This window comes from Triturus cristatus, chromosome 2_1, assembly GCF_964204655.1.
Source record: "Triturus cristatus chromosome 2_1, aTriCri1.1, whole genome shotgun sequence".
NCBI lineage: Eukaryota > Metazoa > Chordata > Amphibia > Caudata > Salamandridae > Triturus > Triturus cristatus.
Window position 1 is genome coordinate 1,128,949,381 of NC_140581.1, and position 26,083 is coordinate 1,128,975,463.

A 26,083-nucleotide genomic window follows, 5' to 3' on the forward strand; every position below is an offset into this window, starting at 1 on the left:
ATTTCCTTTTACACTGCTGTTTGCAGAGGAGTTTGTAAACACCAATCTACATGTTAAAAAAATAAGTAGCAATTTCTGATATTTTATCTCTGTCTTTGAAGTGCAGCAAATGTGACATGATAAGTACAACATTGAAAAGCTTCTTAATTTATTGCTTGGAGTTTTGTTACACACCAAAAATTGGCTTGCAGCCAGTGGGTCGTGGCCCACAGTTTGGGAAACACTGCCTTAAAGTATGTTTGCCTTAAAGTATGTTTTGTACACAGTCTCTATTTACTCGCAGAGTCTTAATTGGTGTTTCTTCTTCAACTCTGCACTAATCATTTCTCCTTGATATCACTTTTAGGTAGTGGGAATTTTGACTTTATACTTCATGCTCTCTGCCATTTGGTGCTTTATCATATAGAATGGAAAATGACGTCCTGCGAGTTAGAGCGCTGTCAATGTGTTTATGAATTCTGGCAGTGCTCTTTGCTATTTAACATTTTTAGGCTATCCCTGGTCTCGTGGAAGTGTACAATAGGACTATAAGATGAGAATTCCTACTCCTCGACCAATGCAGTCAGGGTTCATCCTTTTGTGTACTCCTTATGCGCTTCCCCTCCAAAAACAAATTTACAATAGGAACACAGTGAATGCTCTTATATGTTCACTCTCCACAGGCTTAGGATTGTATATGCATGGCGATGAGATATACCTGCTTAAAGTTGAATTAGTAGTGAAAAACTTGGGAACCAGTTGTTTGCTCCCTTCATCTCCATGTCTGAACCCCCCCTTTTTAATAAGGGTCCTGCCTCTGAGAAAATGTAGGGCTTGCAGTAGTGGCTGGTCTTGTCGAAGAGTGGCAGGGTTGGGGGAAAGGGTTCTGAGACAACGGACGACAACTTACCTGCAACGACTGTGTCGCGCTTCTCTGCTCCTCTCCTCTGCAGGTACAGGCTTCCAGACTCCTCTGCGGCCAATCTTGACGTTGATCTCATGCTGCTGGAAGCAGCATCAGGGTTGGCCTGAGAGCTCTGAATTTGCGCTCCCAGTGAGACTGGGAGCCTGTGTCTGCTGTCTCCAACCCGGCAATGCAGCTCGAGTTGGAGACAGCTTTAGTACTTATGACGGTTTGGCTGGCCTGAGAAGTCCAGCCAAACCATCATGCGCTCTTATCACAGTGCACTAACCACTCATCATGCAGCCTGTCAGCCCCTTAGCCTTGCCCTCAAAGACTCGGCAGGAAAGGAAAAATAAAACAGTTATTAAAATGTGTTTATTATCGTTTTATTTTTCCTTTCCTGCCATTTTGAGGTAGCTGGCGGGGGAGACGCTCCTTCAACATAGCGGAGGAGCCACCCCTGAGGGTTTGGGCTCGACTCTTTGTATCCCTGCAATGCTATCAGGGAGGGTGCTGGGAGGTGAAACTGGTAAAAACTGAACATTAAGGACATGCCAACAAGAAACACTGTCTCCTCCTACACCACTTCAAAATATTGAGGGAAAATAACCATCTATCTCCTTCAGAAGGTAGAATAATAAAGAGACACCAGGAACAATATAGCCTAGGGTTTGAGTCTTCTCTCTTCACTTGCTTCATGTGTGGTGAAAGCGCCTCAGAGTTCTCTGTTTTACATTCATAGCTAGCAGAAGCTACGTGCACTCATTCATGTTCCCCATTATCAAAACACAGCACTGTGGATTCTGTATTAGTAGAAAACAGCCAGTTTACAAGATCAATGGTCATTCAGTGTTCAATTTAATCTTGCAGTGTTTTTATTAACACAGAAAACACATTTATTTTATTGTTTCAAATTCAGTCCAGTATCTCTTGTTTAACCAATCTAAGGCCCATATTTATCATGGTGTTGTGTTGCCTATGTGCCACACCAGGGGGCAGAAAAGTGAGGCAACACTAAACTCAGATTTTTTAAGCCACAGAGGGTCACCTTGCGTGGCCTTGCATGGTTTGATAAATCTGGAGTAGCACAAGGCAGTGCAAATGACCCCAGGGAGGCATTCCACGGTGGAGCGAGTGCGTTCCCTCACAATACCCATGGATTTTGGCTCATTCCCAGATTTATCATGAGAGGTAGACCTGGGAATGGGTCCAAATGCTACGCCCCCCCAGGGGACACATTGCAAGGAGAAATTTCTTTATTCCTCCTCTTTTTTCCTCTTTCTACTTGTGCTGCATTCTGATGCACACATAGAAGGAGGAAAATGCCTCTGAGGTTTGGTTTAGTGCAGGAATGTGCCCCTTCCTGCGTAACAAAAATCCTGCCTACAACGCAGACACCCTTGCAACATGACGCAAGAGTGCCTGCAATGGTGCCTGGCAGCCAAACTGCACCCGTGCTGAGAAAAGATGGGAATAAGCCATAAAATGTTAAATACTGTGCATTACTGATCTTTTTCTTTCCTGCAGCGCAGCAAGGTGTGTGCTGCGTTGCACAAGAGTTTGATAAATCTTGGTCTAAGGTTGTAAAGTGTCAATGATTATATTTTGAATTACAGTCTTATTAACTTATCAAATTAAACATGTACCGATGTTTCATTGTCATCCTGTTGTTGAATAACCAAGTCACACAACTGTATAAAACTAGCTCAGATCAACTGGGCCCTCATTATGAGTGGCCCAGTAATTCCCATTGGGCTGGTCAATGGAGCAACAAGCCCATTCATGATCACAAATCCTTTGGGAACACCAGGGGTCATCCGTGTTTTACCTAGACAATTTACCTACTAAAAGTAGGCAAAATGTGTGATTGAAATACAGGGTTAACTGGAGAACAACTGTGAGCCCCAGGTGTGATATTCCTGATTCCCTTGAATTTTCTCTATCTCAAAGGGTTCCTAGGGATCAACTTATGACCCTCCCCCACTGATTCCCCTAGGACTACAGATGACCGTAGAATTGGAAACTCTAGAGTTTGGGAAGGAACAGTGGATCACATCCCACCAAGTTATAATAAGCCCCATGAATGATAAAAAAAAAACTGCCAGTGAAGTACAAGGAAATTCTGGTGGCATTAAAAATGTATGTGGCATCCTATGGAAAGTGTCAGCAATTAGTTACCAAGTTACCAGATTACTACATCCATCCTAGAATCCCCAAATATACATTGGCAATATGAACTGGACAAGAGGGAAGTCTTCACAAACTTCCAGAAGGTGTTCAATGGGGATTAATATTGCTGGTTTGATCCACCGCTTCTACATAGGGACTTAACACAGATATATCTTCTTTAAGAATGATCTATTCTCTAAAGTGCATCTTTATGGTGCTGACACTTCCACATGGTTTTTGTCCACTTATGGAATAATTATAGACATATTCCTTAAGGAATTACTATAAAAGAAATGTGGCTGGGTGTGAACTGTAAAGCACAGCCCCTCAAGGGTAGGACTTAAGAGACATAGCGCTTGCAGTCGAATATTCTAAATTGTTGAATGTCTGCCACATACATTCACTCAACTGTATGCCTTATTTTATTTTGTCGTGTGTTTTATCTGCACAATAAGACTCTTCAGGATATTGTCTATTGTTTTTATCTTCTTCTAGGCCATTTGAGAGGTGCTTTCCATCTTGAGCAGGTGATGTGCGCCTGCTCTCCTTATAGGTCTTCCTCGCTTGCTTTATGGCTGCTTTTTACATTAGTAGTTCTGATTCCAGGCTAGAAATGGCTGAGTATTGTCTCCTGAAGATCATGACTTGTCTTGTGGCATTGTGCTCAGTTCGTCTACCCCCAGCATTGCACTCAAATTAGATTGAAGCACCTGTTGATTCATTTAATTGCCCTTTCATCTGGTGGTAAATGGATTGAAAGGTATGACAATTCAACGCATAGCAAAAGATCAACCATTCTCAAAAGAGGAAACTAAACAGATGCTGGGTGAATCAATGAGCAGTGCTGAAACAATTGTTTGAGTTTTAAAAAAATGTACTTTTGGAATAAGTGGCAGTCTTTCCATGGGAATAGATTTTCTTCAAGCTGAATACTCAATAATGGCACAGTGATGGTGTATTTTCGATTTAAATGCAAAGCTTAGGCCAGACATTGTACCAAAATATATATGGTAGTTGGAAATTTAGCAACAGAAATACATAGCACTACTGCATTATGCCAGGTTCACCCATGTGCTAGTTTGTCAGAAGGCCACAAGATCCACCTTGCCCACATACCTAGAATACCCTTAATTGAGAGTGCTTGCGACACTCTCAATTAAGGGTGGTGATAGAGACACCACCATCCTGACAGTTTACTACATAATTTATAAAACATTGTAAACTTGTCCTAATGACGGCTATTAACTGCAGATGCCGCAACAGCCAAATGATAGGTGAACGCTGTGCTTTGCAAAAAATATGTAATTTAAGAAAATCTTGAAAGTGCAATAAAACATAAAAAAATAATTTATTGCGAAGTCTTATAGTTAAATATTCATATTTCCCCATGGCTTATACATGCATTAGGGTTACTGTGGAAGAGGTGTGGCGCAGGTGGAAGAGGTGTGGCACAGCGGCCAGGGTGCCTGACTCCGGACCACGAGGTTCACGGTTTGATCCCCGGTGCTGGCGGCCGGTTAGCCCAGCACCATGTGACTCTGGACAATAGCTCGCTTAATCTTCCCGACGGCCCCAGCGCCGGGACACCTCTCCGGAGGTTTCTGTGCACTTTACAAATACTGGTATTTCATATTTCACTGGTTACTGTCTAATCTCCGAATCAGGGCACAATATTCTAACCTTAGGAATCGTGCTGTTACAAAGCCTTTATCTATATGGATCAACTGGCAATAATGATTGTCCTCTTCTATTCAATGATCAACAGGTCTAAATTCTCAAACACTGGAAACGCTTTGGTTCCTGTACCATCAAATACATTGCTTTGAAAGACTGTATTGGAGACTAACAGCGGAAGGTTATAGGCCACCCTCTAGGATAACACTAGTCCACTTTACATTACATAGTAGACAATCTAGATTTAGAACTGTGAGAGTGATGGAAACTACACCTGCAATTATTAGGTAGGATCTACAATAATTCCTGGATGTGGTTTAATTGGAAATTCTTCTCCTCCTTGACAGTTCCAAATCTTGTGACACTGTGGTCCTTAAAACACTTCTGCTGCACCAAGAGAAATGGACTGGAGTCTCTGGAATGACCCTACATTGGTGTGAATAATGGATGCTAAATTGAAGCCAACAAATAAAATCTGGTTCGTGTTTGACATAAGTGAAAACCATTTCATGACGAGTCCGTCAGGGATCCCTCAATCTCCCCTACTATTTAACATATACTTGAAAAGATTGGTTTAGCAGATTGGGCTATGCAAATTCCATTTCAAAATGTATGCAAATCATGTACAACTACATATCTGTGTGAACAGTCTCAAGGAACATTGCAAAAAAATCACCTCCTGCCTTAAACATTCATCAGTGGACAAAGGAGAGATATCTCTGTCTCACTGGGTTAAAAACTGAAATACTGATAGTGATAGATCACCCACGTGACAACATTCAGTTGACTGAGTACATGAACTAGGTGTGAGACTGGCCCAGATAAAAGCAATGAAACAGAGTGGGTTTTGACTCTAAGCTTTCTTTTGGTCATCACACCACAACAGTGAGCAATAAAATCCTCCTCCATCACAGGCTGCCAAATAGGATACTTTCTATGCTACAGTTACCACACTGAAATGAATATACCAGAGCCTTGGTGATGTTGAGACAGGACTTCTGCAATGCTGTGCAGACAAGCATCAACAAGAGAAATGTAAACTCTGGAGACTGAAAAACTAAACAGCTAGACTCCATTTCAGTTTGAAGAAATCTTCTCATCTCACACCGGCAGATTAGCACTGCATTGATTTCCAGTGGCACAGAAAATAAACGTCAAAATCCTCTGCCCTGTACTCAAAGCCTGTGTGGACCCCGGCCAAAATATTTCCAATCCCTTCTACTGATTTACTGTCCGAAGGGAAATCTGAGATCCAGTAATGCAATCTGTTTGGTAATGCCAGATTCAACAAAAGACCATGGCGGGAAGTCAATTCACATAGTGAGAGTCAACTTATTTGGCCTTGTAAATTTCTAGATACAGTTGAAAACTAGTCCAATCTAAGAAGCATTTTCATGTAAACAAGACACTACTGAGATTACTCCCCCACTTCTGTGAAAAAGGACATTTACGCACAACCCATTAGTGTTAAGTTTAGATTCCGCTATAGAATAACATTTACACGTTTTAAGAAATTTCAGGAGAGTTGTGATGTTTTTCAACAATTGTAAAGTTTGTAAGTAGATTTATAAATATATGGGCCTTGATATGAGTGCAATATTTGTCTCACCGGGTAAAGGAAAAATAGGATACCAGGGGTTTGGCACTTACCTACTACGACAAATTGCTCCTAATTTGTGTTTTTCCTAAAAAAATGGGAATTGCGTGCAGATTTTCAGGGCTGGCCACACAAGAATTCAATTCTCTAACTATTTACCAGAATATTTCATCTGTAAGTTCGATCTACTGAAACTTATCCTGGGGTGCTCTGGGGTTGTAAAATTTATCTTATCCAATATTTACACCAATGAACAGGTGTTTGCACAGTGATCATAAAAAATTGTGGCACTCATAATCAAGTCCATGTTGTACAGACGTTTTTGGACAAATTCCAAAATAAATCAGCATTAATTTGAATTGCATCAGAAAAAGTATAAAAGAAATAGATTTTGTCAGAAAAAAAGCCGGCAAATCGAGTGTTTTTTTGCTGAAAGAATTTAAGAGTACTGGAAGTATAATCACAGTTGTACTATTTTACATACTGTTACATGCCTTTTTGAATGGGCCCCTTAATGTCCAGCTCCCTATTAGTAATAGTGCCAGATTTTGATCTCGGTGGACGGGTTACTCCGTCACAACGGTGATGGATTTAACGTTCTGCGAAATATAAATCCCATAGGCTATATTGGCATTTATATTTCGGCAGACGGGTTATTCCTCTCCATTGTGATGGAATAATCCTTCTGCCTAGATCTAAATCAGGCCCAAAGTCATTTTTATTTCTATCAATTGTATATGAACCGTTGCTAAATATACTTGGTGTAATCCCGTTTTAGATGTTTTGGGACTAATTCAAAAAGTAATAATAGTACGTAAAAGAGTACTACAGGAGTACTACTTTACGTACTTCAAAATGCCATTATGAATAGACACTGTAGCGTTTTTCTATTATTGTGTTGAGTAATCAATAAATTGACGTTTGTCACCATAATTTGTCTTTATCAAAATCATTGCAACAAATGATGGTGGCCATGTTTCTTCCTGTGTATTCATTGTTGCAAAGTTTTTGATTCCAGGTTGAAGTAGCGACCTCATTCTATATTCTGCCAAAGAGAATTGTCAATCTGTTTGGACGTTTTTGTATGTGTCTGCTTTGTAAATGTAAGTCACTCGCTATGTCCATTTTCCTTCCTTCCTCAGGAACCTGTGAGGGAGAGATGGAATGGACAGCCAATCAAAACGCAGAATAATGAAAAGGTTACTATATTCTACTTGTATATCTTTTTTTGAAATTTGTAGTCTTTAATGGCCTATTGGGTATCCTTGACTGCAAGAAGGCAGGGACCTGCGGGATCATATTCGAGGCAACATCACTGGAATCCTGCATTCCCCTGCCGCTGTGTCTGTTTAGAAGTGTAAGACCGTTTCTGCTATTTTTTTCACTTCAATATTATAGATAACTGAGTACAGAACTTGCCATAGTAAGAAGTTATTTAATACTTAGCTACATAATTTAGAAATAATGTAATAGAAAGCTATAAGGCCTCATTGCAAGAGCTGTAGTAATTCCAACTTGGGCGCATGCAGTGTGTTCAAGAAAATCAGTATTACACATTCTGTGCAGATTTAACACAGACTTGCCATTTTTTCTAGCACAAATTTCACCAGATAAGGCCTAACAAAATTTGTGTGGTAAAAAAACACAGATTTCTGAGTTTTGAAGAAGGTAATGGGGGAATACATGCAGTAATAATCCATGTTTTCCGATTTCCAACCTGCAGAACATGGAATGGGAGAGTAATATTGCACCGGTGAATAAACAAACCATGCAGTTACTGTATTTCCTTAGATGATATTGCCACATATTATTATAGTGATTCTTGAAATGAACACCTATATTGTAACTATTCTAGAAGTACTTATGGCAATCGCATAAAACATATAACAGAGATTTAAATAAAAATATCAAGTATAAATGAAATAAGGGATGCCAGAGGTAGATCAAATTTCTATGACAATATCTTCTATGGATGATATTCCTGTGAATGAATAGTGCAAATCATTGACCTCTTAGAAAAATAGGAAATAGAAAAGTGTCATATCGCTTACACACAGTAGCGTAAAGTAGTTGTTGGTACACTAGGAATGAATGTCTTCCTAGATACAGATTTAGAATGATTTGATGACCTGACCTTGGCTACGGTGAGAAAGTGTTAATTTATAGTAATTGAAAAACAATGTTCTAACCACTATCGCCTTCTAAAGGTGTGGAGTGGTAACTCTGCATGTTTTTTCCTGATCATCCCACACAATTACTTGTTTACTAGACTGCTGAAAGAAGGATGGAAAATGTTTGCGGAAAAGAGCCTGGAATCCAGGAATCACATAAGGCCCAATAATTCTGTGACCTGCATGTTATTCCCAATTCTGGATTATAAATGTGTGACAGTCGGTAACTGGAATGGTGATATTGGCCATAATCGGTAACACTAAGCCCTGTATTACGACTGGTTGTACGTCACAATATCATTAAGAAAAATATAATCTAATAGAAATATTGGGCCTATTCACAACCACAAACTGCATTTTGTAGTATGTTTAGGAGTACAACAATAGTACTGCTAACGTAATACAAAATGCTGTTCACAAACTTACGTGTGGAGGTTCAACCCGCTACTCTCCTATCTTTTTCTGTGCAGAGATCTCCAACCAACTGTGGAGTCTCACACACGTAAGTGTATGTTTTCGTAGTAAATGTGGGAAGGACAGAAGGAAATCGCTGGAAAATGGGGAACATTTACACCTTAAGTGGAACGGGTTAGGGACGAGTAAGGGGTTTAGCGAGGTTTAGAAAACGGTTTAAGGGAGACTTACACCCACTCACAAAAGAGGAAGCCCATTGCTTTTCACAAACTGTATTTCTAAAGTCAGTACAGCCAAAAGGAGACCCAATACAGTAGTAAAATATTCCAGCTCAGAGCTAGTGTCCATTACCCCTCATGGCCAACCACTGGTACTGCAACACCCTCCAAAGAAAATATAACCCATTAGGAAATAATGTTAAATTAAATTATTTAAAAGGGTCACATTTACACTTTGATTTTGTGAATCACTTGAAGAAGTACATTTACTCAAAAGTGTAAGATTAAACATACTCGTATAACCTACTTACAAGTGTAAGTCGCTTTTGTGAGTAGTCCTGACTGTCCTAAATTTCATTTGCAAAAATAAATTCCCATTGAATGTAGATTTTTTTAAAACTAAAATAGTGCAATATATTTGTATGCGATTTGTTGGACACAATATTTATGCCAAACCATATTTTAGTTACAATAATTAATTTGGTACCATACCACTACCATCCCATGCTATCAGCCTTCTTGAAATGACGACCTTTCCTGGTAGAAATCAGTGACCTTAATAAACACTTTTTTGTTTGTATTGCAATATATATTTTTTTTCTGCAAACTTTGAGCCTATTTACTAAATCCTTTAACAAACTTATTTCGATGAAGTGCACAACATATTCATTTCCGAATGCAAGTTCCCAACCCTGATAAATGGACTTTTATATGTAAAAAGTGTGCTTGCAAATGTGGACATTCTGCTATTGTGACTGATTCACCACATTCACTGCAGGTTTTCAGAAGTTTTTAAATGGGCTACCCTGCAAAAGTAGGCCCACAAACTCAGACTTTGGTAGCTACTCACTTATCCCTGCATAGCTTCACAGACGTTTCTCACCTTGTATTCCATTTCTCATCTTGGATTCCAATTTCCAGGGTGTAGCGGCCCTATTGGAGTGCATTGAGTTGTGAGATATCATCCTATGCACACTCAGGTGGCTTGCAGTGTTTGGAGCACGACAATGTCAGAAAAAGGACCACTCTTGGAGTCTGAGCACATGATGGCTCTTTATGTTGCACCAGCCAGCTCGCTGGAGCAGGGTTGCCGCTGACAGTACATGACACAGGGGGAGGTGGTGTCATTTTCTGACCTCAGCCTACATCAGGTTCAAGATCCCTGGTTTGCCGCCTTACTCATACTGCTCTGCAATGCTGATAGCAGAGATGATCAGAATATGCCCCAATATTGCTTCAATCACTTTACCACTCACAATTTGTTCTGCCTGTTCTTGGTCAGGTTGGATCACAGCATTCAATTTGCTCTTTGATGCATAGTAGGGAGAAGATCAGAACTCCAGCGGCACTTCTCTCACTGCTCCACTAGTGTTTGCAAATGCTAGACGTTTGGACAAACAGAGAAATGTGCATCACTGTGTCCAGGAAATATTTAGGAGGGGCTGGGCAGTCAACGGAGGCTTCATTTTCAGCAGCTTTGCTCTTTAAAGGTCCTTACGTAAGCGCAGTGTCAACGGGTCCTAGGGCTCAAGGCTAAATTCAGGCATGGTGTCTGTATGCCCGGCTGCCTAGCTAGTCTCTACTTCAGGTGACAGCAGCAGGCTATCTTTCCTAATCCTTGGATTATAGTAATGACCCCTCAAAAGAGTCAGACACTGATCCTACCTTCTCTATCAGGGCATAGAACTTCTTCTAAGTAAAAGGTATTACTTGTAAGCCTATAGGGTCAGTTTATGTCTGGTCTCAGGGCAGGTAATAGAAACCCAACTTTACATTCAAATCCAAATTTATCCCTGAAGATTTGGAGGGGTGACTAGGTTTGCTTTTCAGGTGTGCTACAGCTCCATGATAACCAGTAACAGGTTAGCTGTCACCCCTGCTTGTGTATTGACTTCCTGATGACTCTCTAGCCGCAATTCGAATTCCTTGAACAAGCGAGAGCACAGGATGTGGGTGCCTCCTCTGTATGAAGTCTATTGTCCAGACTTTTACCTTTGGCACTTCGTTGTCAAGATGTTGGGCATGCCAGTCAGCAGGCTGACATACTAGAAATGGCTAGTCCTGGATTAGTAAACAACAAAAGATCTTTCCAGCTTCATTCACAGATGAGTATAAGAACCCAGACACACGCAAGTGGCTTCAAAGTGAGTTTAACACCAGGGGCACAGCTTTTGGGGGGTGGTTTTGGGGTATTACTACCCCCTAATAAATGTATTCTGTAGTAAATAGTTGGGAACAGGTGCTTTTAGTCGGATATGGCGAGGTGTCAGTCGGATTTCACCTAGGATTTGCACACACTGCCAGAAACACACTCTCTCTCTCTCTCTGTCTCCCTGTTTTGAAGTTCTTAAAAAAAAATTAGTTTTGATTATTTTACAAAATAGTTTGTTTGAAGTACCGCTAACAATCCTCACTGCTCTGCCTTTACACTAACCCTTAGGCCCCCCCTCATGTCTTGCTTTGCAGATAATGTATGTTAACAAGATATGCCAGTGTGATTGTTGGGAAATCTAAAGCCTGCACCCCCCAATCTTACTGATCAAGCTACTCGCCTGTTCAAGAGAGAGAAAGAATCAGAAGAGCACCACAGGAGGCGTCTGTGAAAAAGGATAGCAGCAGTGCTGAAGATCCCTTTATCGTATTAAGCACCATACAACCTTAGGAACACCGTACGGCTGAGAGTGGGGAGGAACTCAAGCCCAAGGGTGCTCCACCTTTCATGTGCCCAAGCACCCTTATGCATGCTTCATATAGAGCGGGCGACTCTGAAATTCATCATGATCTAGGACGCCGACTTAAAAGTGCAATTCAGTGGGCTCGCGAACCACTGGGGTGCAGGTAAAGAAAACGCTTCCTCTTGTCAGCTGTCACCAACCATAAATATTCTCATGGTCCTGGACATGGAAGCAGTAGCCAAATTAATATCAATCAATCAGGGGTTTGTAAAGCTCAGCTACTCACCCGTGAGGGTCTAAAGGCGCTGGTGGGGGGCAACTTGGTAGCCTGCTGGGGTCATCTGAAGAGGCAGGTCTTTAGGTGCTTCCTGAACTGGAGAAGTGTAGGGCTTTGTGGGAGGTGGAGGGGGAGGTTGTTCCAGGTCTTGGTTGTGAGGTAGGAGAATTACTTTTCACCCGTTCTGCTCTTGTAGATGCATTGGATGGTAGCCAGAGAGAAGTCGGCTGATCGGAGGTTTCTCTTGGGTGCGTGGAAGTAGAGGAGGTTGTTTAGGTATGCTGGTCCGATGTTGTGGAGGGCCTTGTATGCATGCGTGAGGAGCTTGAAGGTTATTCTTCTTTCAATGGGAAGCCAGTGGAGATTGCGCAGGTGTTGGGTGATGTGGTTTTGATGGGGATTTTAGAATCAGTCTGGTTGCGGTGTTCTGGATGGTCTGGAGCTTGCAAAGGAGTTTTTTGTTGATTCCGGCAGAAATGAGTGTTGCCATAGTCCTGTCTGCTAGTGATGAGGGCGTGCGTGAACAAATTCATGCAGTATATTTTCCACCTGTTCATATGTGGTGGAAAATGTGTGTGGAAAAGACCCACGATTGGGAATAGCATGTGGTAATAGATTTGGTAATTCTAGGACCTGCACATTATTCCCCATTCTAGGCCAAAAAACTTGTGATGGCCCAAAACTTGAGTGATATTACCGGTCAGAACTGGTGATTACCAGTACCTGGCATGACTACCCCTTGTTACCAACGGACTAAGAACGAGGCCCATAGAGAAATATGTTTTTACTCTAGTAGAACCCAGGCATGCTAAAAGCAGCACAACTAGTGCATTTTGGCTACTTCTGTGCTGGAAACTGAATGCTGAATTATTCCCTGAGACTTTTCATTTTGTGGAACATTTCTATGCAAATTGGCTTTGTAGAGGAAAAGCGATCCAACTCCACGATATTTTTTTTGTGTTAAGCAAGGATACATACAACCTAAAATGACGCAAATGTCACAATATTGAAGCACATGCCTTGAAGAGAATATCCTCACGAGCTACACAAAGCTGCAAAGTTTTCCATGGACCTTCTTGAAGGTTGTTAAGAAAAAAAACCTTGAAACTTCTCCATATCTCCGCCTGGACATCTGGAGATTTGATCTTTTTTTGTTTCAAAGGGTCTGGGTCTGATTTGCCGTCACAATCGCACCAGGGGTGCATTTCCAAGTCTATTCACGTAGATACTCTGAGCAGTATCCCAGGGCAATAGGACCAAGGCAATAACATGCATTATACATTGCAGTCTTTCAGGTGGATTTAATTAGTCTGACAGTGGCAGTGTGTGACCCCTGGGCTCAAACAGGCGCGAGATCCTGCGGCAGTATTCGAAATACGCAGTGTGCACGGGATCAGCTGATAAATCATTAAAATGGCCAATCCGCGTGAAATACAAGGACATGAATCAAACTGGCAGCCCATAGCGAGATTAGCAAAGGGTTCAGTTCTGTGCTATGCAGATGATATGCTGCAGCCTCTTAGACCGCTGTTTTTATCACTCCTGGTTTGTTGTTTTCATTTACAGTGGATAGGGAGTTTCACAGCTCTAGCCGGCATGGGGGAGTCGGGAGGGGGGTGAATACAGCATTGGGAGATTGTATGGCTTGAAAGAGATCCCATGTGAGATTCAGTGGTGGCAGATGGTAGTTGTAAATTTGTTTTAGGGTGAGTAAAATCAAAGACAAAGGTTCAACAGCTGGAATTTGCACCAGTACAATCTATACATCTTGGAGTACTGAAAAAGCAGTATTTAGAATTGTAGGCCCTGCATTCTGGAAGAGGTTAAGGCACCCGTCATGCCTGGGTAGCCCATGCTCTGCTCTGCAGCATACTGTATTGGAGTATGGAATAAATGCCCCGCCCACTCTCCGCCCATATTTGCCATTAGCTTGTTTCATTGTCCTTCATAAATGCTGGCTTCGGATTTCTTAATAGACTTGTTAGTCCCTCCTTAGTACTGCCTTGTCTTCATTTGTAACCTCCCATGAGGACTGGCCCTTTTACTTTGTTGTTACACTTTGTCTTTTTATAGTCTGTAAGCACTATTTTCTTTAATGAGTATCTCCTACTGCGGGTACCACATGCTTTCCTGCACCATTCAGCGTGCCATGCGCCATGCCTGCTTTCACTTTCTGAACAGCCCAGGACAATAGCGGCTGCTTCTTTTAATAGGTCTTGCATTATGTGTTAATTAGCAAAACAGATAAATAAAACGCATTGTCATTTACTATGCCAATAGCTTAAACTCTTGCAAATGCTAGACCGATTGCATTGCAAATGCTTGTCTGTTATGCACCCAGGATCTGGAAAAACACCCTAGTATCTATCTGGACACTGTTAGGAGGAGCATTAGGCTCCTTCAGCCCCGGCAGTGCATGGGGGCCCCTGCTCCTGCAGGGGGACCCGAAACCCTTGAAGGGGGCCCCAATCAGTCCAAGGTCAATGATTATCTGTGAGATATGGAACACTGAAGGGCCCATCCTCATATTCTGCAGGGAGGGCATCATTTTCCCTTATGCCACTGCCTGTTTTCGTTTTGGAGAGAGTTGAAGACACTCCTCTTTAAAGAACCAGTCACCCCACCAATTACTCGTTAACTGTACCCTCCCCTTTGACCGTGTATAATTTTAGTTGCCGTATACATATAATATATATATATATATATATATATATATATATATGAAAGACCAATCCCATTTCAAGAAATGGGTCCGACACATGCTCCATGGCAAAGGAAACTTTATTGCAGCGAAGGCTTCGTTGTTAGTTAAAATAGCGAAACGCTAGGGCAGACGCGTTTCAGCCTTACGGCTTTCTTCAGTGCCCGCTCCACTATCTCAATGTTTACCAACTGGAGGCTCGTTGATAGTCTAAGTAGATTCTCGTTGATTGGAGCAATTTACTGGCCCAACCCCCTTGGTTTCTGCCTCCATAATCCCATAGTAGTCCATCTCGGGGTTTACATGCCTTCCACTGTGAAGTCCAGATACAATGATCGGTGTCTTAAAAACACCAAGTGATGTCCCAAACGACTGTTTGGCTGTGAAAAACACTTATGCCCCGGCAGACCAACCAGAGTGCAAGGATGTAATTGCATCTTTAGCCACTTCCAAGCAGTGGACCGCTACTGACCGCTGCTTGCTCTCTCCTCCAACAGTTCAGACTCCGGTGAGTATATCCAACCATCAGAGGGGGTGACGCGCTGTGCCTTCTAAACACCACACCACAACGCAAACTTGCGCGTCACTCCAGACCGAGAGGCGTGCCGGGTAAGACGGTTGTTTGCAGTCCGTCTAAAACATGAAAGACCAATCCCATTTCAAGAAATGGGTCCGACACATGCTCCATGGCAAAGGAAACTTTATTGCAGCGAAGGCTTCGTTGTTAGTTAAAATAGCGAAACGCTAGGGCAGACGCGTTTCAGCCTTACGGCTTTCTTCAGTGCCCGCTCCACTATCTCAATGTTTACCAACTGGAGGCTCGTTGATAGTCTAAGTAGATTCTCGTTGATTGGAGCAATTTACTGGCCCAACCCCCTTGGTTTCTGCCTCCATAATCCCATAGTAGTCCATCTCGGGGTTTACATGCCTTCCACTGTGAAGTCCAGATACAATGATCGGTGTCTTCAAAACACCAAGTGATGTCCCAAACGACTGTTTGGCTGTGAAAAACACTTATGCCCCGGCAGACCAACCAGAGTGCAAGGATGTAATTGCATCTTTAGCCACTTCCAAGCAGTGGACCGCTACTGACCGCTGCTTGCTCTCTCCTCCAACAGTTCAGACTCCGGTGAGTATATCCAACCATCAGAGGGGGTGACGCGCTGTGCCTTCTAAACACCACACCACAACGCAAACTTGCGCGTCACTCCAGACCGAGAGGCGTGCCGGGTAAGACGGTTGTTTGCAGTCCGTCTAAAACATGAAAGACCAATCCCATTTCAAGAAATGGGTCCGACACATGCTCCATGGCAAAGGAAACTTTATTGCAGCGAAGGCTTCGTTGTTAGTTAAAATAGCGAAACGCTAGGGCAGACGCGTTTCAGCCTTACGGCTTTCTTCAGTGCCCGCTCCACTATCTCAATGTTTACCAACTGGAGGCTCGTTGATAGTCTAAGTAGATTCTCGTTGATTGGAGCAATTTACTGGCCCAACCCCCTTGGTTTCTGCCTCCATAATCCCATAGTAGTCCATCTCGGGGTTTACATGCCTTCCACTGTGAAGTCCAGATACAATGATCGGTGTCTTCAAAACACCAAGTGATGTCCCAAACGACTGTTTGGCTGTGAAAAACACTTATGCCCCGGCAGACCAACCAGAGTGCAAGGATGTAATTGCATCTTTAGCCACTTCCAAGCAGTGGACCGCTACTGACCGCTGCTTGCTCTCTCCTCCAACAGTTCAGACTCCGGTGAGTATATCCAACCATCAGAGGGGGTGACGCGCTGTGCCTTCTAAACACCACACCACAACGCAAACTTGCGCGTCACTCCAGACCGAGAGGCGTGCCGGGTAAGACGGTTGTTTGCAGTCCGTCTAAAACATGAAAGACTAATCCCATTTCAAGAAATGGGTCCGACACATGCTCCATGGCAAAGGAAACTTTATTGCAGCGAAGGCTTCGTTGTATATATATATATTTATACTCAATGAGGCACAGTGATGAAATATCAATAAATGCGCGACAAAATGACCAGCAAGGATGAGGAGAAAATTAAGGAAAGGAAAGCCTATAAATTTCAACGGGACAAAATAGACTACGAAAATGGGCAAGTTTTCACATTTTCCCCAAAATACGATGCATTGAAAATGTCTAAATTCAATCCCAGAAAAGACAGCACACCTGCAGCATCAACAAGCAGAGAAGGGTATGCTAATACCTCAAATTCTGACCTTAGCTTTGCTATATAGAGTGAATCTGAGTCAGATGTACGACAGGCAAGAACAGGACCAGCATCACAAAAGCTCTCCCTAGCCGAAGAACTTGATTTTTTATGGCAAGATCGGCGGCAAACCCATACACCCGAGAACGCAAAGGGACAAAATAGAAAAAAGAGAAACATCAAGCACAGGCAAAGAAGAAAAGCGGTCAGACATCGAGACAACCAACAAAAGATGAGGAACTGGAAGATGGAAACGCAAATAATACAAAGCCCAGAGTCTACCCGAACTATAATCAATTTGGCCAATATCGATCTAAATAATGCTGAAAGACAACTTCTCTCCCTTGGTCTCTCATACTGCCAAGAAAGCAATTTTAATTATGCAAACACAAGAATATATGTTTTCCTGTTGAAAATAACCAACAGAGCGAACGCTTGTCACCAATGAATCTACCAATCTTGGATATGCCTTTATTAAAAGCATTGCAGGATCTACAAGAACAAAATAACAGTGCTGGCATTCAGCCAATTTCCCAATCAATATCGAGCGGCACTCGTGAAACAAACAGTGACCAGCTGCATTGAATAGAGGCAAAAATGGTACTCCCTTCAAACCAAAATCAACATTCAATCCCATTGTACCAAGGGTTTCTATTGATATCTTCAGTGAACAGGTTGTAGTACAAATGAAGATCCTAAATTACAAAGTGCAAAACACAAAACAAAAGTTGAGCAACCAAAATCAACAGTACTATCAACTGATGGTGAAATTACAAAACAATAACCGGATTATAATTTGGAACTCTGACAAGGGAGGAAATATAGTTATCTGGACGAAAGAGGACTATATGAAAAAAGCCTTATCTCAACTCAACGATAGGGCATGTTACAAGAAAAGCAATGCATTGATACTCCGGGCAATTTACAACTAATTTTTTACAAAATTGTTAGCCTGGAAAGGCGCAGGGATGATTACCTTGGATGAATATAAATTCCTGAAAAAGGAGAATCCAACAGTACCAATCATTTATTTCATGCCTAAAATTCACAAGGACCCAATAAAGACCGATAATATCAACGCAAAACAGCTTATTAGAGAATGCATCACAGTACAATGACTTTTTCTTACAGGAGCACGTACAGAAGCTACCATCCTATATCAAGGACACTGGTGATTTCCTTATGAAACTGAACAACTTCATCTGGCAGAAAGGCTATCTACTAGTGACATTAGACGTAACGTCACTCTACACCAGTATAAACCATAAAGAAGGATTGAACCAGTATAAACCATAAAGACGGATTGAGAGCTCTAGAATTTTACCTTGAAAATAGATCAATGCAAATGTCTCAACATAACAAGATGCTTATTAATATGGTTAACTTCTGTCTAAACAACAACGGGCCCGATTCACAGAACAAACTTAAGACAAAATCCTAAACTTAGTACCATTTTGGTATTCACAGAATGCACTTACTACTTCTGGTATTCACAGAATGAACTTACTACTTTTGCGATTCACAGAATAAACTTACTACTTTTGCTATTCACAGAATGGATTTACGACTACTAACTTTACGTCCGCACTCGGGCCGGAAATTCCGGCCCGGAGGCAGAGCTTCCGAGCCGGAGGCGGGGCTTCCGGGCCGGAGGCGGAGCTTCCGGCCCGGAGGTGGGGATTCCGGCCAGTGGCGGAGATTTAGCCATGGCCAAAATCTCCACCTCTGGGCCGGAAGCTCCGCCTCCGGCCCGGAAGCCCCGGCTCCGGGCCGGAAGCTCCGCCTCCGGCCCGGAATTTCCGGCCCGAGTGCGGACGTAAAGTTAGTAGTCGTAAATCCATTCTGTGAATAGCAAAAGTAGTAAGTTTATTCTGTGAATCGCAAAAGTAGTAAGTTCATTCTGTGAATACCAGAAGTAGTAAGTGCATTCTGTGAATACCAAAATGGTACTAAGTTTAGGATTTTGTCTTAAGTTTGTTCTGTGAATCGGGCCCAACATGTTTATGTTTAACAACTCATATTATCAACAAATGCTGGGTGTTGCCATGGGTGCCAGCTTCTCCCCCAGCTACGCATGTTTATACATGGGTCTGGTGGGGGAAGCTGGTACTGGGCAACACACGACTCATATATGAAAAACAATGTGAATCTGTGGCTTCGTTTCATTGATGATTTATTTATTATTTGGAAGGGTTCCCATTCAAGTGCAACCGAGTTTGTATCTATTATCAACACCAATGAAATCAACCAAGGTTTTACAGCCACAATTAGTGATAAAATGGTACACTTTTTAGATGTGGAGGTGTATATTGAAAATAAAAAAATCGAAACAAGGGTATACCACAAAGAAACAGCGGGCAACTCGGTCTTGCACTCATCAAGCTTCCATCCGAGGCATTTGATGGAAAGCATACCTTATGGGGAAATTCTTAAATTGAAAAGAATTTGCAGCAATCACTAGAAATTACAACCTGCACCACAGGCCTACAAAATGAGATTTTTAGAACGTGGCTATTCAAGAAAAACTATAGACTCCGCCATTGCTAAGAGCAGCACCTTAAACAGACTTAATCTTTTAGTACCTAAACGACCATCTCTCAGTCATATTGAGAAAATTCCCTCCTCATCTACTAATACCATTGAGAAAACCAGAAAATCCTCTACTGAACTCAGAATGATACTAGCATACAATAAGCAGGATAAGGCACTCAGAAACATCATCATCAGGAAAAACTGGCCAGTAGTTCTAAATGACTGACCCTGTTATTGGCCAATCTCTTCCACAAAAATTGTCAATTACATACAGACAGTCTCCGTCTATGAGTAATTGCCTTGTCAAGAGTAGTCTGGAGGCTGTGGAGCACAACACTTGGATTTCACAGTGCAAGGGCTTTATCAAATGCAAAAACGGCAAAGCCTGCCAATACAGGCTAAATAAGACCACCTACACTACACTGTTTGGCAAAAAAGAATTTAAAATCTCTAAACCACTGACTTGCAAAATGGACTATGCTATTTATGTGCTAGAGTGTTCCTGTTGCTTATGCTACGTAGGTAGCACTAAACTATGAACTCACAAAAGGATACTCCAACACATAAGTGCAATAGTTATTCAAGATCCAACCTACCCAGTTGCCCGTCACTTCAAGGAGATACACAACAAAAACCTTGAACAACTTAAATATTATCTAATGGACGCAGTGCCACCTAACAGAAGAAGGGATCACAGAGAAGGGGCTCTAAGGAAATTAGAAACACATTACATTCTGGACCTAGACTCCAAACACCCTGGGGGTCTTAACACAACAGAAGTTCCTTTTACCTGTCTTTAAACTGATATCTCCAAATTGATCGAACAAATAAATTGATCAACCACAACATTGAACCAAGAGAAATAGACCTACTGGCACAGCCCAACAATGTAAAGAGGGAGGGGGTATATAAATTGGGAGGTATAATCCCGCCCCCATCATTGCCTCTTTGAAAATTGTTCATTTCACTAACAATGTATTTAAACAGGTATTATCAATTTAGATGATGTTTACACAAATGTATTCTTTGCTGCTATACGCGCCATAACCAGAAACTAATAGATTTTTTAACCTCAGCACTAAAACACTTTAACGTAAGGAACACGGGTGGTTAAACACATAGCAACACTTTTTGCACAATTGAATTTGCACATGCACTTTACACAGATATAGATATTCAATAAGGATTTGTCAAAACATTATATAAGGTTACAGACAATAGCCTTGTATTAGATCAATAGCAATTGATTGCTTAGAGGAGATTAAACATACTGTGAAAATTATTACGTGTATTTATACTAAAATTTAAAATCATGTATTCATTAAGGTATTTTTTATGAACTTATTCTTTAACAGCAAATCTTATGGATTTAAAATACCCATGTTAAACAAGTCTGTCTTACGTACTATAACAGATTTTGTAGTATGTCTTTGCCTTCTATGACCAAAGGTTTTTTTCAATGTGTCACTTGTCACTTAAAAAAATCACTGCAGCGATTGTCATGTGATCAAGGCCCGAACGGGTCAAAACGTGTAAAGGCAGACTAAAATAAACTATTTATACAGCACTTACTGTGTGTCCATGTCTGTTTTTGCCAAGGAATGGCAGATGGAAGCAGAGAAACTGGATATATATAAATACATGGGCTAGTATTGGGTGGAAAAAAAATCAGAAGTGTGGTTAGGAATGAGCAAATATACGAGCAATACTAGGATAGAAGCAAAGCCAGCAAGAATTAGCTAGGGAGCTCTTCACACAAATGATGTCTAAATTTGGTTTGTGTTGTAATATCGATAATATTTCACCAAAATCGTATTGTAATAAAAGTGACATTGAATAACCTTTGATCCATACGGCATTTTAGAAAGAGTGACTTCATATAATATTTGACTCCCATGAAATCAATGTAAGTGAAAGGAAAATCTCACATTTTAGAAAAACATAAAATCTAAGGATATCAAAATGAATTCTCAGAAGTTGTAAAGAGGAGCATTGAGCTACCATTTAAATTCCAGACTCGTCTCGAAACAACACTTACTACTATCATTATTGTGCTCCATAATTGAATCCCTCAAGACCTGGTCCACAATTCCTCAGGAGACAGAAGGTAAATACCGAAACAAAAGGTGTCACAGCTGCGACCCCTCAAATTCATACAAGGCAGGAGGAGTGAACACTGTTATCGTGGTGTCGGGGTAAAACAATATTGTCATAGGTTTTTTAATACTGACTGCCATTCGAAAGGGATTGTTAGAGATGTGAACCTCTAAAAATATATAATATATCACATGATTACATAACTAGTAATTGCCTAATATGATCCAATATTGCCATTGAGGGGTTCTGGTTATATCATTGTAAATGTCACCAGAAACCAAAGGCAGCAATATTAGACCATATTACACAGGGAACCTCTGTGTCATTTTTTAGACTACATGTTTATTTTGTGGTAGTTAGTTTGAGTAAACAGGTTTCTTCACGAAGCAGCTAACAGTGGGCACTGACTAGATTCCTAATATTTAGGTTTTGTGTACTTTTCTTGAATAAATTACCAGTAAAAGAATGAACAATGTTGAGGATCATTTGATTTAGACCATTCAGTGTTAGCAGTGTTTAATGCGTAATTATGGATTTACCATATTTGCTACATATTTTTCAAATTTTGCAGATTTCCACCGCTCATTCTAGCTCAAATGAATGAACATAATACATGCTGCACAGTTTCCATATGTTGCTTCATAATTTAGCCATGAAATATCTGTTATATTTAACGGTTCGCTGCGATGTATTGGATTTTATACCACTGTGCAATAAACGCACAAAAACATGCTATATGTGTGTGTGTGTGTTTGTGTATGTGAAGATATATATATATATATATATATATATATATATATATATATATATGTCCAAAATCATTTAATTTATTTCCTTTCTAGTAGAAATTTAAGAAGTGTAGATTGTGAATAACAATGGTTTTGGTGTTTTTTGGGTGTGTGTTTGTATTAGCTCGTCCCTCGCTAAACTGCTCCCTAACTTTCACTAAACCGCCCCCATTTTGAGTGATTAAATTATGCGCCATTTTCCTACCACTTCTCCTGTCCCTCTTACATTTCCACCTTAATGGTATACTTACGTGTGCAGACATTTCCGCCTAGAAAAGATAAGAAAGGCAGAGGTCTCCGTATGCAGGTTTGTGACTACCATTTTTAGTATGTGAGAAGTACTATAAATGTACTACTTCACATATTACAAAGTGCATTTTGTGAATAGGACCATGTACTAAACATTAATCAATACATTAATCTAGTTATTTTTAACACCTCACCCCAGCATCCCTCCTAAATTGTAAACAATCATCATGATAGTCTACTACTGATCCAAAAACATGCGGCCAAATATAAACTCAAAAGGGAAATATCAGATATCTTCACTAACAGTTATAACCCGCATACTGGTATTATTATGTAGAACTAAAAAAGACAGAGGCAGTGATTTATGTTTGGGCAAACAGCACACTATCCAGCAAGGAAGGCATAGAACATGGCCTCTGCCACCCTTGCCGAGGACCATCTACCCAATTGAATGATCCCAACCTGCCTGATGGATATCTCTGGGCTGCAATTAAAGTTGTGACTTAGGTAGCCACCTTCAAAACACTAAGGTTTTGTTGATTGAGCATCATGTTTAAAGTGCCCACACAGAAAACCTTTTTGTGCTAAGAACTATAAACTCCCAAAGCAGGAATTATTTTTCTCAATACAAATAGCAAATAGCCTAAATATGAAGGGAGTTTGCCCCACCCGAGTGGCAGCCATTCCCCTGTCCGTATCCACCATAACATTCACTGTAACCTGCTGGCCCTTTGGTGTATGTGTCGCCAGGTCAGATGTTTACACTGTTGGAGCCAGAGGAAGTTTTGCCATTGTAAACCTGGTGGTTTCCCCAACTCAACCCTGACTTGAGGAACTGCAGGTTAAACTGTGCAAGAGTACCACCAAAATAAGGTGGTCCTTTCACTACACGAAACTCTGAATCAGGCCAAGAGTATTTCACTTATTGCTGTCAATAAACCATATCTTTTTTAAAACAGAAATTAGAACATGTCAGATAAAACAAATCTTGGGTTCCAGGCCATTATTAATGTATATTACCATGCTTCATGAATCACTAGAACTCTTCGATACTCTTCTAAGCTTGAATTTCACAGCAATATCAGATGTGTGTTATGGTCCATTACTGACTTAAGAAGGTTTTTGTGCTTTGACAATAAACTAGATATATCAGAAGTGGTTTCTAAAAGTCAGCTGAACAATGAGGTAGCATTATTGGACCTCGATAGCTGTTTAATGCTTGTTGTTGCTTTTACTTTGTAAGTAAAAATACATGTTTTAGATTTCCAATTATTTAAACATGTAATCCATAGAGATAATATATTTCTCACAAATAATGGGTAAGAAATCACAGATATGACAAATTTCAATGAATTCAAGGAATTGAAACTATTGCTGGTTGAAAAAGGACAACAGCCAGGAATGTAGTATTTACCTCACATATCGGTAATTGAGATTTTTGACTGCTCGCTAACATAGAAAGTCTCATAATAGCAAAATAAAACCTAACATATTTAAAGTTCACATTTGAGGAGTCATGTTGACACTCTAAAATGAATTTGTTCTCAACAAATGTGCTTAACAATATTTGGAACTAGTGAACCATAGTAGTAATGAAATTGATAGTTAAATTCTCCAGACTGAAATAAACCTATTGTATCTTATGCTAACTATGCTGTATTCTCTAGGGTTTGCAGGTAATAATATATTTTACTGGCTATTACCTTTCTTTTCACTAGGAACATCCTTCGAAGACTATCGAATGTAATACCTTTTATGTTTCATTTATAAAATATTATCATATATAATAAATTCAAATAAAATTCAATAAAAAAAAAAGCATGCAATTGCTAAGGCATACTTTTATGTACAATATAAAAAGAAAGAGTTAATTTAAGCCTTCTCTCTGTAGACAGTAAAATAATTACTTGCAGTTAATCATAAAAAATAGATTAAGGCAGTGATCTACCATGACTCTTAATAAGGCCAGTTATCACTTCATTGACCTTCATTTGACATGCTGTAATAATACCTGATGCATAGCCAGCTGATCATCTCCAAAGGGGCTTAAAAGACTGCACAGTGCCATTGTGTCACTGTCTACTTAGAGATCCCTGGAATAGAAATGATTTTGCCACCATGGTCATGAACTTTACTGTTTGACTTATATTCTAATTCTCAACCTCGTATAACGCAGCCTCATAGCAGCTGAAACACATATTCTGCCCTCTCTGTTAAACATGGAATGTAGCAAAATGCACCTTTGATTAAGCAAAACAGGATAAATACATATACAACTGCAGATAATCTCCTGATATATTCTGCTTCCTTTGCATATGCGCTTATTGTGAGTTAGACCATACCATGCTATAAATATTGCAGAATTGCACTATATAGAAGTCTAATCTTAGAAGGGTAAGCTTGACAATTGATGTTAAATTAGAGTCACTCTTGTCACCTTGTTGGATAAGAAGCAATCAAATTCATCATATTCTGCTTCTGTTTAGTTAAAACAGTATCTACTTCAAATTAAACTTCTTTTGCTCACAGTTTTAGAAATGTCAGATCCCAGCTACCTATCTGATGCATTTTCATTGAGTATAACGGTAGACTAGCTCATATTAAAACAATCACATTTTAGAATTTCATGACTGATTAGGATTGTTAATACTATCTGCTCCACCTTCAAGCATTTCATCATCATCACCCAGATCTGATGACCTGTCGGAAAAGAAACCGAAATCAGACATCATTTCAGGTACAATTTCATCTGTGGAAATGTACTGCGACGACTCAGTAATATGAGTGCACACTCTTGTCAAGTGGTTTATCGAAAAACAGACATGCCATACAATTAAATGGAATGAATTTTAGAGTTAAAAACAGTATCTTTCACTTTGGTCTCCCTCCATAAATGGTGATGGAGCGCCATAAGCCAATTACACCACACAGATAGCATGAACTAGATGTTGCCTTCAAGCTAGGCCCTCATTTAGGATCATTCCGAAGCATTGACACTCCATTATATGGACACTTTTGGATTCAATAATTTTCCAATAATATTTTGTCTATTTCAATTAATTAAAAGATTACACTTTCATCCTGGTCAAGTTGACCACCACCCTGGGTTGGCTGGTGTAGAACTCCACAGTCCTCAATAGCCTCTGGATCCCGATAGAGGTATTATCCAACAAAACCGAATCATTAGTGTCAGTTAAACATCTGATCATAACAGTACCCAAGTGTGGTGGATGAGAATCAGCCCTCGCTAATTATCTAGGAAGGCCTGCCATGTACAAATAAAAAAACAGTGGTGCAAGAATGAAACCTTGTTTTATGTATTTTAACGTTCTGATTTTAGGAAACAGTTTGACCAAGTACCCAGAAGTTACTGAATTATTAGGCTTAGTGGGGTACAGACAATGTGCCAGGATTCT

At 40.5% G+C, this 26,083-nt stretch overlaps 1 protein-coding gene across 5 annotated transcripts in view; it reads left to right on the forward strand.

The window, feature by feature from the left end:
• The window catches only part of MAPK10 (mitogen-activated protein kinase 10), a 948,252-nt gene that overhangs the window by 877,706 nt on the left and 44,463 nt on the right, over positions 1 to 26,083 (forward strand). For all 5 annotated transcript variants that reach the window (XM_085636553.1, XM_085636554.1, XM_085636551.1 and 2 more), the window contains one exon: positions 7,466 to 7,522. In XM_085636553.1, coding sequence (XP_085492679.1) covers positions 7,466 to 7,522 — 57 coding nt within the window. The remainder of the gene's footprint in view (positions 1 to 7,465; positions 7,523 to 26,083) is intronic.